This window comes from Heloderma suspectum, chromosome 2 (assembly GCF_057233095.1).
Source record: "Heloderma suspectum isolate Gila_16-S chromosome 2, 16-S_ref, whole genome shotgun sequence".
NCBI lineage: Eukaryota > Metazoa > Chordata > Lepidosauria > Squamata > Helodermatidae > Heloderma > Heloderma suspectum.
Window position 1 is genome coordinate 40,107,648 of NC_139459.1, and position 18,233 is coordinate 40,125,880.

At 43.4% G+C, this 18,233-nt stretch overlaps 1 protein-coding gene across 1 annotated transcript in view; it reads right to left on the reverse strand.

The window, feature by feature from the left end:
- Positions 1-18,233, reverse strand: part of PDE4D (phosphodiesterase 4D) — a 1,044,072-nt gene that overhangs the window by 904,294 nt on the left and 121,545 nt on the right. The window contains exon 4 of the mRNA XM_084833299.1: positions 8,371-8,487. Coding sequence (XP_084689425.1) covers positions 8,371-8,412 — 42 coding nt within the window. The 5' untranslated portion in view covers positions 8,413-8,487. The remainder of the gene's footprint in view (positions 1-8,370; positions 8,488-18,233) is intronic.

Genomic DNA, 18,233 nt, shown 5'->3' on the forward strand with positions numbered 1-18,233 from the left:
AGAACTCTCTCCTACTGGAAGAAAACCAGGATGATATCTCAGCAGGGACGTAAACCCAAATCAAGTTTTATGTAGGCTGACAAGGCCTGTAGTGTGGTCAGCTCCACCCCTCCTGGAGGAGTTTCCTGGATTGTTAAAGGGCCCTCACATGATTTTGTAACCTGAGATTTCTGCAAGGATGGGAACATAGAGATTCTACTGGGTACTCATTCTCTGAGCCAGAGGATGATGGCAGGGACTGAAAAAGGCACTGACTGTCCTACCCCTGAGGAAAAAGCCTGTGCCTTATCCTCATCAGAAACCTCTAGTGCACACTGGAAAGCTTGAGGGCTGGTGGACTTGACAATAAGCAGCCGGCAAGTTTATAGTAATCAATCTTGAGTCCTCCTTACATTACCCTGGAGGTGGGGCAGCTAGTTTAGTACAGTTCCCTCCCACACCAGCAGAGTCACAGGAAGGGCTTCAGGCCATGGGGTGGAGCCACACTGTATCTCCTGCCCACACCACCAGTGCCCCACTTGTACCCCACTGTATGCCCCAGCCGTGGGTGCTTACAAGGAGACTTTAATGAGTACTTACAGCACACAGGCATACCCAATGGTTGGATCAGACAGCTTCTCTGAACACAGAGCCGAGGGGTACAATGGGTCTTATACCATACATGTTAGCAGTGAGGCAGCATGGCAGAAGCAGGTGTTAATTGATGTTCATCTGCAACTTTCCCAGCATAGGCTAACAGTGCTTGTTCAGAAGGAAAACAATCCGAACTTTCTCAGCACAGACACCTGCAACTTGGCATAAACAGAGCCTAAACAGAGCCTCACTTCTCAGGCACGTCGTAGGCCCTGATAAGATACTACCCGTCGTTAGCATGGAATGTGCTGAGGCCGCGCTATTGACCTTTGACTCATCTCACAAGCCAAGAGGCCCACTAGCAAGGAAATTGCACTTCATAATGAACCAAAGCAAAGCATTATGGATCTCTAGGCCCCTCTAAAACTACAGGTGACTTGGTTACAGGTCTGGGGCCATTACATCCACATGGCTTGGAGTTTTCCATGTTATCCAAGCAGCATGGGAAGCCCCAGATGTGCTATTCCATGATGCCTGCTTAACATAACTAGATTAGACATTTGTGAGGCTTTCTTACATTAAAAAAAAATACCCTTCCTCCAAAGTGCTCAGAGTGGCATACATGAGATCCCTAATTAAAGGGGAAGAGGGGACCAAAAAATAATCAAACCCAGCAACTCTGGGATGTCTGGGACACTTGTTATCCAACAGGGACTCCCCCAACCCCCCATGGATGTAGCAAAATGTCAGTCTTTGTTTTTCTCTTTTTCTCAACACTCCAGCCTTTTTGGTCAAATGTTCAGAGACACTGGCATTTTAAGATCAAAAATATGCATAAGAGATTACCTTAACTAAAGAAACCTAACACAGTAAAGAAAAAAGTTAAGGAAACCAATACAAACATTTAAATGAATTTTTAAAAATACAAGGTAAAAATAGACATTGTAATCATGTCCAAACAATAAACAGCCCCACCCACAAAAAGCATTGTAAGCAAAACAAAAAAACTCTCTAAAGTAAATGTACCGATATTATTCAATCAAAATGTCCAATGAAAAAAGATATATGTTACCCAGAAATGGAGCTGCGATAAGTTTACACGATGTGTGAGTAAAAATGTTAACATGCTTTTCAAGCTTTGTCACTGCTGTGTGTGTGTGCATGCATGTGCATGCATATACGTGTTTATGCATTATTATTTTTCAATATTGTTCCTTAAATATGTTACCTGTATAAGCTATGGACATGCATTGTTTAATTCTTCCACTTAGGTCAAAACACATCCAGTTTTTTATATTATTGTCTCCTAATGCATTATCATGTGTATATTGTATTGTTGGACTATCACGCCTTGTCAGGGTGGAAACGGAGCCCATAGAGCCCCAAAGCAGTTCTGATTCTGAGGAAGAGCAACCACCCGTGGGAGAGGAGCTCGCTCATCTCTCACAGGCACAGCGGCAGGGAGAGATTCCTCCTGCCTGCATTCCTAAGAGAGATAGTGACCCTGGCAGTGAGAGAGCGGGGGAGGGGATTTTGCTGGACGCTCGGCGCAGATGCAGGGGGCAGCACCAGATGGAGGGCGCCAAGAGGAGGCGCTCTGCTTGCTTGGCGCTAAAACAACGGTTGCATCCCGAGGACCCAGGGGAAGAGGTAGACCTCTCCATAGCTCACAAGTTCAGCGTCTTCCCGCCCTTCTCCTTCAAACGGGGACCAACTGCCTTACCTGGAGCTTAGGCTACTCTGCTAACTACCCCAGTGCAGTTCCTTGCTTAGTCGCTGGTGATTAGCATCTGAAAGAGTCATTAAGTTGTAAAAGGAATAAAGCCTTGGAAAGAATCCTTTTTCATCTGTGTCTTGAGTTGGCTATTGGAGGGGACTGTAAGAGGCAGCTAGGGCGATCCTGACATGCCTATTATAGATACACATATATGTACAATTGTTAGTTATTTTTGTTTAGCTTTCACATTCAGTTGATTGAGATAATTTTTTTGTTTTTTTTGTTTTAATAAAGATTTTTAATAACACATACACTCCCCACAGCTAACCAACTTCAGTGTGTCTTCAAAAACCATCAAATGTTAATATGGGAATGCTTTTCACCCCGTCAAAGCCCATAATTCAATGAGAAATAATTCCTAGCAAAACTTCAATACACTCATTCCTGAAATTTATCTTGTCTCTTCTCCTTTGCCCCTTGAGAAAAGGCATAGTTAAAATTGGAGTTTCTCAGAGAAATCTGCACCAGACTCAATACTAGCCAGAAATTTAGCAGGGAAAACGTTTGTCAAGAGCCACTGCAATAGGCTAGAAAGAAGACAGGAGACAAATGGATATGAAAGAAAGTCAAATTAAGTCTCCATTCCCTCCTCTGGAATCTATTAAAATCCTCTCTTTTTTATCACAAGATTCATTAGTTAGTTTGCCTTTTTTCCTCTGGACAACAGTCCCACTGAAATGGGAAATGAAGTATGCACAGAGCATGATATTAGGAACTCAGGATGACCACTGTACCTTTTTCTAATGTCCATTTACAATTATTTCAAGCCCAGTAGCATCTAAGCAATTGCATCCTTGTCTCTGTCTCAGGATACCCACCAAGATCAAGCATAACGGCCACTTTGGGACATTTTCATACACAAGGCTTAAAGTCAGTTGAGCTTCTGTCCTACTTTTTTTATTAATGTGAAAAAGAAAGGAAGGCGATTGTACATAAAATGAGAATTTGGGCCAAAGGTGTTACATTTGCATTTAAAATTGATTGTGTGCCCTCACTTTTGAACAGAAACATTATAAGAAACATAGGGTGACCACCAAACACAGTAGTCCCATGTGGAGTTCTCCCCCTTGGTAACACGTAATCTAAAAAAAATTACCCCACATCCTGATGCCTTTACACAATGTGTTTCCCCCATCCCCTCTCCACATCATTGGTGGTTGGGGGTCACAGTACAGTGAGGTAGGAGACAAAGAGAATGTAACAGAGGTGGAGATCACAACATGAGGTTGCCTTTTTAAGTGGCAGCTCTTTGAGGCTTAACATTTTTTTCCAGTTCTACACTAATACAAGAATCTCATGCATTTCTTATTTTTGATGGCTTCCTTCCAGTTGTGCAATTTCCTCCACATATCTAAAGAGCCCAAGCCTCTTTCAGAAGCATTACAAAATATTTAAATATGGACTGGCTTTGTGTCTGTGGAAGACCCTTTTGGCATGGTGGGAAGCTGTACTGAGATCCACTTGAGTTGATATTTGCACATGATCAACCAGACAATGCAGTGGGTCAGCTCATGCAATGGTGAGTGTAGCCATGGTTTGCCATTCTTGTACAGTATGTGCAATGCTTCCCACTGGGCATTTAGCTCAAACCCCTGCTCTAATACATCTCCCACATATGCCAGCTTCTCTCTCTCTCTCTCTCTCTCTCTCTCTCCCCCTTTCTTTCTTTCTATCTTTCTTTCACTCACTCTCTCTCACATGCACACACCTTCTCCGAAAATATCCAAAGATGGTAGTTTCACAGTATCTAAAATGATCAAGGGGCTGAAGAAACTCCCCTAGGAGAGAAGGTTACAACAACTGGGATTGTTTAGCCTGGAGAAAAGGAGAGGAAGCAGGGACATGGCAGAGGTGTATAAAGTTATGCATGGTGAGAATGTAGATAGGGAGACATTTTTTTCTCCCTCTCTCATAATAACAGAACCCAGGGTAATCCCCTGAAGCTGATTGGTGGGAGATTCAGGGCAGATAAAAGGAAGTACTTCTTCACACAGTGCATAGTCAAACTATGGAATTCACTACCACCAAGTTGGATGGCTTTAAAGGGGGGTTAGCAAAATTCATGGAGGAGAAGGCTATCAATGGCTACTAGTCCTGATGGCTATATGCTCCCTCCAGTATCAGAGGCAGTATGCCTATGTATATCAGTTGCTGGGGAACGTGGGCAGGAGGGTTCTGTTGCACTCATGTCCTGCTTGTGGGTTTCCCAAGGGCAGCTTGTTGGCCATTCTGTGTGAACAGAATGCTGGACTAGATGGACCCTTGGTCTGATCCAGCATGGCTCTTCTTATGTTCTTATGCTCATCGGTTAGGCAGCTTTTTTCCATTGCAAAACACTGCCATGCACCCAATTCATACAAAAGGTATATTGTTCGCTTGACCTGTGACCATGGAGGATGTTCTACGCATGAAGTGTTTATGTGCTGCATCTCCCAGTGTGAATCCAGGAAGTTCCCCCAGTCATGATTAACCACCCTGGCGAAGCTGGGATTTGAAGCAATGTCTACGAGACACATTTTTCAAACACTCCCTTTGACTGAACTGCATGATATCCCTTTTGCATAATTCTACAGGGCGAGAGAGCAGAAGCTAAGCTCTAAAGCAACTTCCATGGTTGTCGCTATGTGAAAGTAGCAAACAAAAGAACAGGGAAGACAGAACCAATAGCTTCAGTTTGGCTTTGATGTGCATAAGCCTGGCTATTCAATAGAGACAGAACACACACCTGCGGAGAGCTCTTCTGCAGGGAACAATGCATGGGCAGTGCCATTGTGAGGCCCATGAAATTAGAGAAGTGCTATAAAGCCGAAATCCTAAAATTGCAGCACCACCTCTGATCCTGTAAAGTACATGACTATGAAGGCTAAAAAAAAACCAACCTTCCTCTTGCCAAGGTATAATCAGCCTCACCTTAATTTCCCATAGCGTTAATTAGCATTGCATTCACAGGTCCTCTTCTGACAACAAAGTAATTGTTATAGTGACATTCGAAACTGAATGGAAACCCAATGCAAACAGATTAAGCGGGTAGGATTTTTCTGCTGTCTGCATTCAAGGATACAGGTAATCTCTTTGGAAATGCCTAAGAGGTGTGATGCAGTATTTTGCCAAATGGTAACATGATGAAATACGCGTTGCTAGTAATCACACATACACATACACACACACACACACACACACACACACGTGTGTGTGTGTGTGTGTGTGAAGTAATACAGATTAACAGTATGCTACTTGTTTTGTTTTGTTTTCACAATGATAGATTTTATCCATATTTTAATCACCAGCTAGGGTAGGTTCAGAAACAAAAAACCTTACAAGGTGAAAGAGGCTAGACATAATAGAAGGAGACGCTTCTTGCGTATGAACATAACTAAACCCTTTTCAATAGACACAACCTTGATCAATACCTTTTCTTCTTAATGGATTTCATATTACAGGTTTCATTATATTCCTACTACAGGCATGCCGATTAGGAGTGTGCAGATGGGGCATGAATCCAAGGTAGAGCTGCGCATAAATGGTGTCTTGAAATTCTCCACCTTAAGTGTAGGCAGAGAAATTTGGGAGACGTCACTGAATTTCTCCAGGGGGAGGAGAAATTCTCAACAGTTTCTCCCAGGTAGTGCTCCCCATTGGCAAGGCTTGTAGCACAGCTTCTTTCTTTTTTGGTAAGGGTTTTGGAGGTTTCCGTGCTGCAACAGCATCACCTGTCTTGGCAGGCTGGCCCCCAGTTTGCATCCACCACAATGCAGGTGGGGGCAGTGCTGTGTCCGGCTCCAGGGGTGAGGTGGAGTTAGTGCTCTGCCAAAATCTGTCCTCCAATTTCCTGAATTTTACTCCCCCACCCCCACCCCGTGAAAGAGGCTTCCATTGTTCTGCCTCACTGAGGATGTTTTATAATTTATTTTTGTGGTGTTTTTGAGCTTACCTAATCACAGCTACCCCCCCCCCCCAGGCTGCCTGCACGTCCTGATCTGAAAATGTCCCATGGGAGGAATTAATTCATGTTGCCATAAACTGGGCTTTAATTGAAGTGTAGGAAGCTGAGGTAGCTACAGGTTGCCGAAGAGATGATTGTACAATGAAAAACAGGACATTTTCATTCTCTCCTCGGCCACCTCCTAAGTAAGGTAAGCCCAAGAAACCCAACCCATGAGAATGTCTCCAAAATTTCTTCACCACTGAATTGCTTTTCGAAAGCAATTTCTCTTCCATCAAATTGAATGAGAATGGTAAAAAAAAAAAAAACTGAGAGAAATTTTCAGCACAGCACTAATCCAAAGCAAAAAGCCCCTCTTTGGCAGACCACTTCTGAATCTGAAGTAACTTGTGTCCAAAGAGGTCTGAAGCTGGTCCCAAGGATTCAGAAGCATCTCAGCAATTTGGAAGTGTTTTGTTGTTGTTGGTGGTGGTGTTTTACTTTTTCTAGCCAATTTGATACATTTTTTAATCACCTCCAAGCTTTCAGTAAATAGAAAATGCTAGACAGAGAGGCGGGGTGAGGGAGACGAGGGAAGTATAATTCGGTGACTAACAGCTCTAGCTTCCAACCAGGGAATGGCTTTGCCAGGCTCTCCTCCTTCCTTCCAATCACAGTGCTTTTGAGTGGGACATAGAAGAAACTTATCGGAAATTGTTCCAGTGTTTTCACTGCCTTTTGTTTTGTGTCTGCCTGGCAGTAGTGGCGGCAGCAGCATCACTAGCAACAACTCAGGCCTTTGATGAATGGCTTAAGAACACCCACTAACTGGGAGATGGAATCAGATTGCTCCCTGTTCAGCCTATTCAGTGGGTAGCTGACACCAATCAGCCTGTTCAGTGGGTAGCTGACACCAATTACCCAATCAGGTATGTGGAGCCACTGGAGGCTGGTGGCTCTGATGTCAGTGGGGTTGTGAAGCCACTACGGGTTTCAGTCAGGACCGATCAGAACTCTAAAGGAGCTATCCAAGGTGTGGAAGAATTCTGACTGGTTCTGACTGAAACCTGGAGCATATTCACTGCCCCACTGACATCAGAGCCACCAGCCTCCACTGTGTGGCGCTCCACTGAGTCCCCACAACCTAAATCAAGCTCCGCCAGTATTTTCTCCCTGACTGCATGGTACCAGGAGGGCAGAGCAGCACCACATAACTGCTGAAGGTGCTGCATGCCAGCAACGTATAAGAGAGGGTTATCTATCTATTCTATTTGGTGGGCTATATCCTGAAAAAAGGCTGCTATGCTTACAAACGTCATCCAATTATCCCAAAAAAGAAGAAAAAGTTATAGATATTTGTTGTAGCACGGGGACGATATCTGAAGATTCAGAAACTGAGACAAATCTCCACTTTGGATCTGGGGAAAAGCACGATGTCACCCCACGGCAAATTTAAGAGGCAAGTTCCAAGGTGATGATGATGACGATGATTAGCACAGGCCTTATGCCAACTTCCCTTTTGGACTGTACATGCATGGAAGAGGTATCACATTTTAGAGGAATAAGATATCTTATATGTTTCAATATAGTCCAACAGAAAGTGCCCAGGAATTAAATGCCATGAATGGCTAACAGACTAGTTTTTCTAGAGATGATCATTTGCGTAGAAAAAACAAGAAAGAAAGAAAGAAAGAAAGAAAGAAAGAAAGAAAGAAAGGGAGGGAGGGAGGGAGGGAGGGAAGAAGGAAAGAAGGAAAGAAAGAAAGAAAGAAAGAAAGAAAGAAAGAGGGAGGGAGGGAGGGAGGGAGGGAGGGAGGGAGGGAAAGAAAGAAAGAAAGAAAGAAAGAAAGAAAGAATTTTAGCTTGCGATATCCTGTTGATGACAGACAGCAGACTTTTCACAAACTGATGAAAACGATAATTTAAACGATTTAAAAGATATGCTATAGTATCAATGAAAACACATGGAACCAGTAAGAAAAGACATAATTTGCTGAATAAAGCTGAATTCAATGGGACTTACTTCCAAGCAGACATATATAGGATTGCACTGTAAAACTATAAAGGACAATAGATAATTACAAAATCTCTTACTTACACTTTTACTCCTGACATATAAAGTATTCGTGTTCTTGTTCATGATGTTGCAGTTGCTGATCTGGTATGGGTTTTATACGCAGATGTTGCAGCTCCTGCCCATTCAGATGCCAGCAGACTGAAAGAAAATATTATGTTATTATTTCACACAATCCATCATGAAACTGTGCTATCTTGGCACTCAAAAATACTTATGGAGTAGCACATACACACACACACCAAATACATTTCTTGGTGCTTCAGTCAGTCCATTTACCTGACTTAGGGAGCGATCCTATGGCCACTAGTCAGAAGCTAGAAGTCCACAGGATACGTCAGTTTCTGGGAACCAACCATGGAGCGTGGAGAACCGACCTCCCCCACACACACACACACTGCCTCGCAGGCAGCTCAGAACAGCCCCACGCTCCACGCTCGGAAGAGGAGCGCAGAGTGGCGAAAATGGGGCATTCCGGGGGGCGGGGGCGTTCTATGGCAGGGAAGGCGGAAATGGTGGTACGACATCCAACGTGTTGTCTGGCAGCCGGTTCCCCTGCTCCGCCTTCCCACGGCTAGACAGCCAAAATAGGCTGTCTAGCCGCAAATGCATGGTGGCTGAAGTGCAGAGGGGACGATCCCCTCAATGTTTCTCCTGCCCTGCATTGGATAGGCGGTCTCCTCTGAGTGCACCCTTTCAGTGCAATCCTATACATGTCTACTTAGAAGGAAGTCTCATTTATTTATTATTATTATTTGTATTTATAATATGCTGTACTTAGGGATGTACAAATCCCTTACCTTGTTCTGTTCCAAGGATCCGTGGGGGGGGGGAGGTGATCTGTCCCTCCCCCCGGAATCCTCCCCAGCCATCTCCGCTCTGCGGCAAGGCTGCAGAGCCACTGGCCAGGGCCAGCCATAGCCGGATGTCCACTGCAGCCGCCATTTGCATCCTTGCATTAGGTCATGATAGGCTACATAAGTATTTACGTAGCCTATCACAGCAAAAGGCAGGGATACAAATGGCGGTCACTACACCATTTGCGTCCCTGCCGTGTCTTTTGCCATGATAGCCTACGTAAATGGCGTAGCAGCTGCCATTTGCCCCTGCTCTTTCCCGTGATAGGCTATGTAAGTATTTACGTAGCCTATCACGGCCTAATGCAGCCACGCAAATGGCGGTCACTACAACGGCCGCCATTTGCAGCCGCAGCAGCCCGGCAGCAGCCAGAAGACAAGCCGCCGCCACCGCATTCGCCACCAGGTGGGTCCATCCCAGGAGGATTTCGGGAGGTGGCGGTGGGGGGCGGGAGCCATTCCACCATGGATTCTTCGGGGGGCGGATTCCAAAAAATCCGGCCTCACTGGAGTCCATGGCAGATTTCTCCAACATCCCTAACTGTACTGAGGGAGATCAGAGGGAAAAGCAGGGCCATTCCACAAGCCCTACTGAAAGCATTATTTGTTTCTCTTCCCTCCCCATACCTTTTTCCTTGTGTGTCATGTGTTTTTAGATTGTAAGTGGGCAGGGACTGTCCTGTTTAGTTTTTTATATGTAAGCCATCCTGGAAGACTTTCTGGCTGAGGAGCTGCATAAAAATACTTCAAATGAATACATAGGTTCTCTTGTCATCATACCATTATTTTAAAACAGAAAAATAATAAAATAAAATGCAAACAAAGATCTAAAAAGCACAAGAATACAAAACCAACATGGTAAAGATAAAATACAAAGCCAACACAATAAAATGCAGTAAAATGGAGCCCAAACCAGTTAAGAAATAAAACAGGAGTTAAACCACCAACAAGAGGGGCTTCTTCCAGGTAACTGGGTATAGAGTTGTGCTGTAAACACCACAAACAGTATTCTTTACAGTAGACACGTTTGGACATTTTTTATAACTTTCCAGCCTTAGGACTTCAGTCCCAACAACAGCTGAGGGCCTATTTTCCAGGTGATAAGCAAAAAGACAATATAAAGATGTGTTTACTTTTAACAACTCAGGCCAACTGATTGTCAGTTATAAATGCATAGCACCTATATCACATATTGCTTCCCATATGCAACACACCTGTTCCTCCTCCATGCATCCTGGATCCATGGCCAGTGAATATGTGATCCAGCATGTTAATACAAAAGCTGATGCACTGGGAAATTGCCAGGATTATACACTCCTTTTATCACAGGTGTATGAACTTATGTTGCATCATTCTCTGCAAAACTAGGAAGAAGTCATGGATGTGTGTAGACTATCCTTCCCCAACCCGATGTCTTCAATATGTTTCGCACAGCAGCTCCCAGCATTCCTAACCATTGGACATGCTGGCTGGGGCTGATGGGAAGCCTAGTGTAGTTGCACAAAACCCAGATAATTATCTCTTCTCTCTTTAAATCCAGTGTGAAGGCACTCTAGCATTTGCCTGACGTGGCCTTTGAGCAGTCCTGTGAGATTGGGCAAAAGGCCCATTCAAGCCAATCATCTCAATTATTTTAAAAGGTACACAGCAATCAAGAGTGGCAGATTATTTGTGCATTGCTGAATAATTCATCCGCATCTTATGCCTGCCATTTAAGGTTAGAGGCAGGATGTTGTTTCCAAATGTTAAGCTTAAAGCACGGCCCCTTCTGCAAAAACTGGCACAGAAAGAACCACTGGATTCAAATTGCTCAACAGGCATTGCTTGAGTCATCCATTGACCAGTGTTGGATTTGGCAGGATCTAATATTTGCTTTCTTTAAACCTCAGTGGGAAATGCTGTTTACAGACTTTTTATTTTTCTGGCACATCAGTTACAAGCTACAAAGAAAAGATCACAGCGTTCTATCCTGATAAAAATTACAACTGTGGAAGTCTTGGTCATATGTAACATACAGTTACAGAGCTATTAAAGACACAGATCTGCCAGGCCTTGGAACCATTGTGGACTTCAGCAATAATAAGGCCTAAAACTATATAGTTATCAAAGCCTATCAACAGTAGTCCCTATTGCCTAACACTAGAATTCAGAGCCAGGACTGAATTGTGTGAAATAAAAACTGAAATGGGCTATAGGCAAACTGAGGTTGCTACTAAGGCATAATCAGCTGAAACTTGTGTCCAGTGCGGAGAGTATTGCCATCCTGATCTTATCTTGATCAATGTCCTAAGAGACTGAAATGTTCTTGCTTTGGTGGTTGAATGTTGCATGTTGATGTCAGGTTTATGCTCACTTATTTTCTTGAACAGAGAGACTGAGGGCCAAACTAAATGTTCTTCAAATCATGAATAGCAGAGATATGCATGATTGGCTTATTTACGTCAGATCGGGACTGTGGCTGTCCAAGACAGGGGGATTTAAGCTTCCCTCACCCATTTTCATCCCAAATTTCTACCTCCCATTGATTTCAATGGATATGGTTTTCCTTTTTTTAACCCCCCCCCCCCCACACACACACACACATACACACACAGAGGAGTGGAATTTCAGGACAAAAATAGAGGGGGAAAGTTTAAATCCCCCCTCCCAGAGCACCATGGGAGTGGGCAACTTGTGGGCCAAAACATCTGGAGGGCCACACATCAAGCCTAACCAACAAAGCCAACAGTGAGGAATCACGGGAGTTGTGGGCCAAAACATCTGGATGGCCACAAGTTGCCCACCTCTGCCTTAGTAGGTATAGGAGCAGAACTGGCATCCAAGTTTGCTGCAGAGCCTAAATCCTGTGTTTCTGTCTCTGGTAGGTAGTCCCATTTTAAGTCCCATCTTCTGCTATGGGCATAAAGTGACTTTGGACAAGTCAGCCCCATCCTTGTCGGTGGCCCATCCTCAGTTGCCTATCTGTACAGTGCGATTCATAGTGGCCTACCTCATAGGCCTATTACAAGGTAACTGGGGAAAATGCTATATAGATATGTGCAGCAGTACTTTAGTGAATGGACATTTCTGCAACAAAGCAAAGGGTTCTTTGTAAATAATAGAAGAAAAGCCTGAAAGATAGTATTACTTTGCATGCCATATGTGCATACACTTCTGTCATCTCAAATCAAAAAACCAATCCAGGGAAAAAGAAAATATCCCAACCTTGTTTGCTGTGGGATACTTTTCCCCCTCCCCCTATACTGAAGTGCATTGCTAGAAAATATGCTATTCTAGGCAGGCTCTTTAAAGTGTTTGCTCCAGAGAAATCTCCTGCTTTATATTCTTGTCACAGTCCGATGATAGTCAAGGTCAAATTGCTAAGCCAAGCTCAGGGACTATCAAGGCAACAACATTGCTATGCCAAAGATGTGGTATATTTTATTTTTTTCATGTTTTAGAAAATAAATACTGTATATTATGCATTTAAATTATGCCTTTCTTCTTAGGAAATAGAGGTTTATGGTGCTTTTTTAAAAAAAATACCCATCAGTTGTGACAATTGAAAATAAGCAGGAAGGAACTGACTGCTTGCATGCACCAGAAACTAAGCATGAAATTGGTTACCTATTATGAAGAGAGACCAGAGACCGACGGCAGTTTAAGTGAGGTGGGAAGGGATGCTTTTATCATCTGCCTTTGGGATAAACTTTATTTGGCAACTGAATGGTACAAAAATAGTGGGTCTGCACTCTCTGTAGAAGTGCTGCTGATGGCATCTGAGGGCAAAAGACCGCCTTGTTGTTATCTCAGTGGTGCATTTTGATTGTATAGGGCATGTAATTCAGTTTTAACATGTGTTTACAATCTCTGAGTGCGAAGTTAATCTTCTCTTTCACTGGAGGGGGGAATAAAAGAGCTTTGTCACACACAGAATGGATACTATTACAATTCAAACTACCTTCATTGAGAGAGAGAGGGAGAGGGAGAGGGAGGGGGAGGGAGAGAGAGAGAGAAATGTGTTGAAATATATTATGGGAATGACTGTATGTTGTGCCTGGAGAATAGATTACTCAACATCTCTAGGTTTTTTGTATAGCTGGATAGCTAAAGGCATTCCCTTGAGCACGGATAGCCTGTGGATTCTCCCTCTGCCCTCCGCCACCTGGAACTAGGAACGCAGGTCACACCTACATGCCTAGACAGGAACTGTAAGAAACAATTTTGCAACTAGAATCCATCTAGCAAAGAAGAATCAGAATAAGCTGTTGAAACTGGACGGCAAAAGAGCAGCCTGAGGAACTGTAACATTATGCTGTCGACTTGGGCGGGGGGGGGGGGACTGACACTGCTTTAAAACAGTGCTTTTACTCTGTCTGGGTTCTGCCTGCTCAACTTGTATATTTGCAAATATGCAGAAACTACAAGCACACCCTCCTCACAAAGAAATGTTAACTGCCCCATACTACATCAGCGTTTTGGGCCCAATAACCTCCCCACTTTCTAGGTTCAAATATATATATTTACATTATTTATATCCTTCCACACAAAAGTGCCCAGGACAGCAAACAACCTATATAAAACACAATACACCAGATAAACAACACTGAAATCGTGAATTTAAAATCACAAATACATAAGTTACAATAAATCCATCAACACAATCAATCAAGAAACAAATAGAGCACTTGCCTATTATGTCGCAAACACTCAGTTAATCCACACTGCTAAACACTTTATTACTCAGAACTCGGATGTAAGAAGTTTCATTTAGTATTTAACAACCTTTATTCATGTTTCAATGTACCAATAACAAATCTGTAAGGTTAACCATAAGGAATGTACTTATTTGATTGATACTCGGCTTTATGATCAGAATCCCTGGGTTGCATCCAGCGCTTGCCATCTGCCAGTGGAACAGAAACTGTTGGCAGAACAGATACTCACTTGCCCTTGCAGCCTCCTACATACCCTCCTGAATTCTTGGGGGACCACTGAAGAGGATTTGGGGGTGCAGGGTGGCATTAAATTTAATGTCATGTGAGTAGACTTCCACTTGTGCAATAGGACTTCCCTTGTTCTCCCTCCTGCAGTGGGGAGAACAAGGAGAAGTCATAAGAAGATAAGAGTTCTGCTGGATCAGACCAAGGGTCCATCTCATCCAGCATTCTGTTCACAGACTTCCCAACCAGCTGCCCAGGGAAAAACCACAAGCAGGACATGAGTGCAACAGTATCCTCCTGCCCATGTTCCCCAGCAACTGGTGTACAAAGGCATACTGCCTCTGATACTGGAGATATCATATAGCCATCAGGACTAGTAGCCATTGATAGCCTTCTCCTCCAGGAATTTGTCCAATCCCAAAGCCATCCAAATTGGTGGCTATCATTACAACCTGTGGTAGCAAATTCCATACCTTAACTATGCACATTGTGAAGAAGTACTTCCTTTTATCTGTCCTGAATCTCCCACGAATCAGCTTCATGGGATGACCCTGGGTTCTGGTATCATGAGAGAGGGAGAAAAATGTCTCCATATCCACTTTCTCCACACCATGCACAATTTTATACACCTCTGTACACCTCCTTCCTCACCTTTTCTCCAAGCTAAATAATCCCAGCAGTTGTCACCTTCCCTCATAGGGGGGTTGCTCCAGCCTCCTGAACATTTTAGTTGCCCTTTCCCATTGCACAAGTTGATGTCCACCCACATGACATTAAATTTAACCCTCTGAAAGCACCCACAACATCCTTATGAATACAACAGTTTCATTAAAAACCTCACCACCTCCATGCTTGTGTTCCGCTTTAACTGATAAAATGCTTACCTTATCCTATCCTAAGGATTTATCATTAAAAAGATAAACACTACTCTTCATTTTACAGTTTACTGCTAATCCTTGGATTCTGCCTAAGTGTCCAACATTGCCAGAGATATCCACTCTACAGTTGCTAAAACCATGCACAAAAATGAACTGGGAAGCCAGTTCTACGTTAATAAGTCTTTGCCTCACCAAGGTCCCAAGTGTTCAATGTCAGCAGACTCAGTTTCTTCTGAGCAGAGGAAAAGCTACTTCTGATGACACTAATACTTCTGGTTCCAGTTTTATAAAATAATAAAATATATGTCTTATTTTAAATATATTCAAACATATTTATATCTTTTAAATATATTTGGAACTAGCATAATGTAATAGCTACAAATCAGGACCCCCTGATTTGTAGCTTAGATTAGTCCAAATCTTGTTTCTGCCATGAACTCACTAGGTGGTCTTAGGCAAGCCAACCTGTCTCTCCCTCTCAGCCATCCTGTCTCTCTCTCTCTCCCTCTCTCTCCCTCTCCGCCACAGACCCTCCATCTGCAATATGGGCAAATAAAAACACTGGCTTACCTTACAGTGTTGCTATAAGGATTACAATTAGATAACACACATGAAGCACTTTGAATACTTGAAAGCATTATACAAATGTTAAGGGTTACATAAAATGAGACAGTAACATTCTGAAAAGAAAAATGTCCCATATATCACATAAGCATAGGTCAGAAGACATTGCTTGATATGCCTTAATATTTGCATTGAAGCTATTCTAGTCATAGTAGAGTGATTTTTGCAAGCTTTACTTAAGGAAGGATCCTTTAAGAAATATGTGGTCCCTATTTATTTAGAATATTTTTACCCTGCTATCCTGAAAAAGATTCAGCATGGCATACAATACTAAGCAGTGCATCATAAATGCCAGTTAAACAGGCTTGATTAGCACAAGGGAAGCCCCAGCTGATGAAACATCTCAGCTATGCTGACAAAGGATCAAGGTAAACCGTTAAGTGTACAGGTGCATTAAGAACCTCTGTGAGTACAGGGTGAGGCAACCAGGGCAGTCAGTTCTTCCTCTTTTTTTGATCTTACAAATCCCAACTTTCCAAGTGAATAAGTCCAGTAAATGAACAAACCAACAAAACCAGTTATCAAGGTAGAATATATATGACTATGCGCCTTCTGGACAGACGTCATGGGCTTGTGCTTGGTGCAATGAGCCTGTGTCTCTCTTCTTACATTCTTAGACTCCTTCTGTAGTTGGACCAATCGAAATGAATGAGGTGATGTGACCACCAGGCATCAGTAATGGCTGTGAGGCAACTGCCTCAGGAAGTGGATTTTAAGTGCCATTAAGGACAGCAGAGCAGGACAGATAAATTGTGACCCGTTGGTCAGATCTGTTGGGAAGCCCCACTGCGCAAGCTCCACTGAGAATATTAGGATGGTGTTCACCAAGATCTTCTGTTCATTTCAAGGAGGCTTGTGCAGGGGAACTTCTGGATGGAATTTCTCAGTGGATTGTGGGAAGCGCCATTTGCCTTTTCTGCCTCAGACGCCAAAGAGGTTTTAATCACTACTAACGTGGGGTGGGGGCTCTGGTAAAGAGGCCTGCCAGGTCCTCATGGCTCTTGCTCCCCTCAGTGGGCGCCATTGTGAACAACATAATATGGAAGACACACGAGCTTTTGCAAACAATGCTTTACTACTTTCCATAGTCAACAAAGCTGACGGGTGATTATTTTTTTTAACTTAATGTGCATAATGGAAATATTCATCAGGCACGTTTTTACAGTGCATTTAGACAAAGGGTTAAATTTAGTGCTGTGCCAAAAATTTCTCCCACCTTTTTTTCAACCATTCTCATGCAATTTGATAGAGAAGAAATTGCTTTCGAAAAGAAATTCAATGATAAAGAAAATTTCAGAGAAATTCTCATGGGTTGGGTTTGGGTTTCTTGTGCTTGCCTTACTGGTAGCCAAGGAGTATGTGCAAGTGTCTTTTCTCATTATACAATAATCTCTCCAGCAGCCTCTCACCTCCTCAGTTTTCCACATTTCAATTAAAGCATGGGGGGTGAGATCATGAGGTAATTCCTCCCATAGGACTTTTTCAGATCAGGAAGCACAGGCAGCCTGGGAGGCTGCAGACCAATGGAGAAATGTGTAAGAGAAAGAAAACAGACCCAGCACCCTCAGCTGTCTCACAGTGATTAGGTAAACTCGAAAATGTCCCCCAAATAAACTATAAAATACCCTGAGAATGAGGCAGAAAAAAATGGAAGCCTCTTCCCTGTGGAGAAGAAAACTTCCAGGAAATTGGAGGCCAGATTTTGACACAGCATTAGCCCCACCTCTTCCTTGGAGCTGGAAGAGCATTGTGGTGGAAGCAAGGGGGGGGGGGCAGACTGCCAACACAGTTGATGCTATTGCTATTTGCAATAGCAGCAGGGGAAAAAAAAACCTTAGGAAAAAAAGAAAGAAACTGTGCTACAAACACTGCCAATGGTGAATCCTACCTGTAGTTGCACAAAATATTGAAGGGCCTAATGTCTACCTTTTCCCTCATTAAAGTAAAATCAAATCTGATTTAGCATGTTTGAGTTACATTTAATCAACAATTCTTATTTCTTTCTTTTTTTAAAGTAGACCTTGTTAATTTTACATGCTGCATAGATATCTCAAATTATTTGCTGCTCAATAATAGCCAGAAGAAGCTGAACTAAAATATTTGGGTGTGGTGTTTTTTTCCCAATAAAATGCGTTTAGTAGGCTTAGGGCGCAATCCTATGCCTGTTTAGACAAAGAAAAGGCCTACAACTCCCAGGCAGCAAGGGGAGTTGGGAGTTGTAGGCCTTTTCTCTGTCTAAACATGCATAGGATTGTGCCTTAAGGGAGCAATCCTATGGCCGCTAGTCAGTAGCTAGACAGCCATAGGATATGTCAGCTCCCTGAGAACCGACCTCCCTCCCCCCATGCCTTGCCTTGCAGGCAGTTTGGAATGGTCCCATGCTCTACACTCGGAAGAGGAACATGGAGCAGCAAAAATGGGGCGTTCCAGGGCAGAGAAGGCGGAAATGCCAGTATGAAACATCCAACATGTCATCCAGCACCCGCTTCCCCCACTCCCCCTTCCCGCAGCTAGACAGCCAAAATCAGCTGTCTAGCCGCAAATGCAGGGCAGCTGAAGCATGGAGGGGATCCTCCCCTCCATGCTTCTCCTGCCCTGCATTGGAT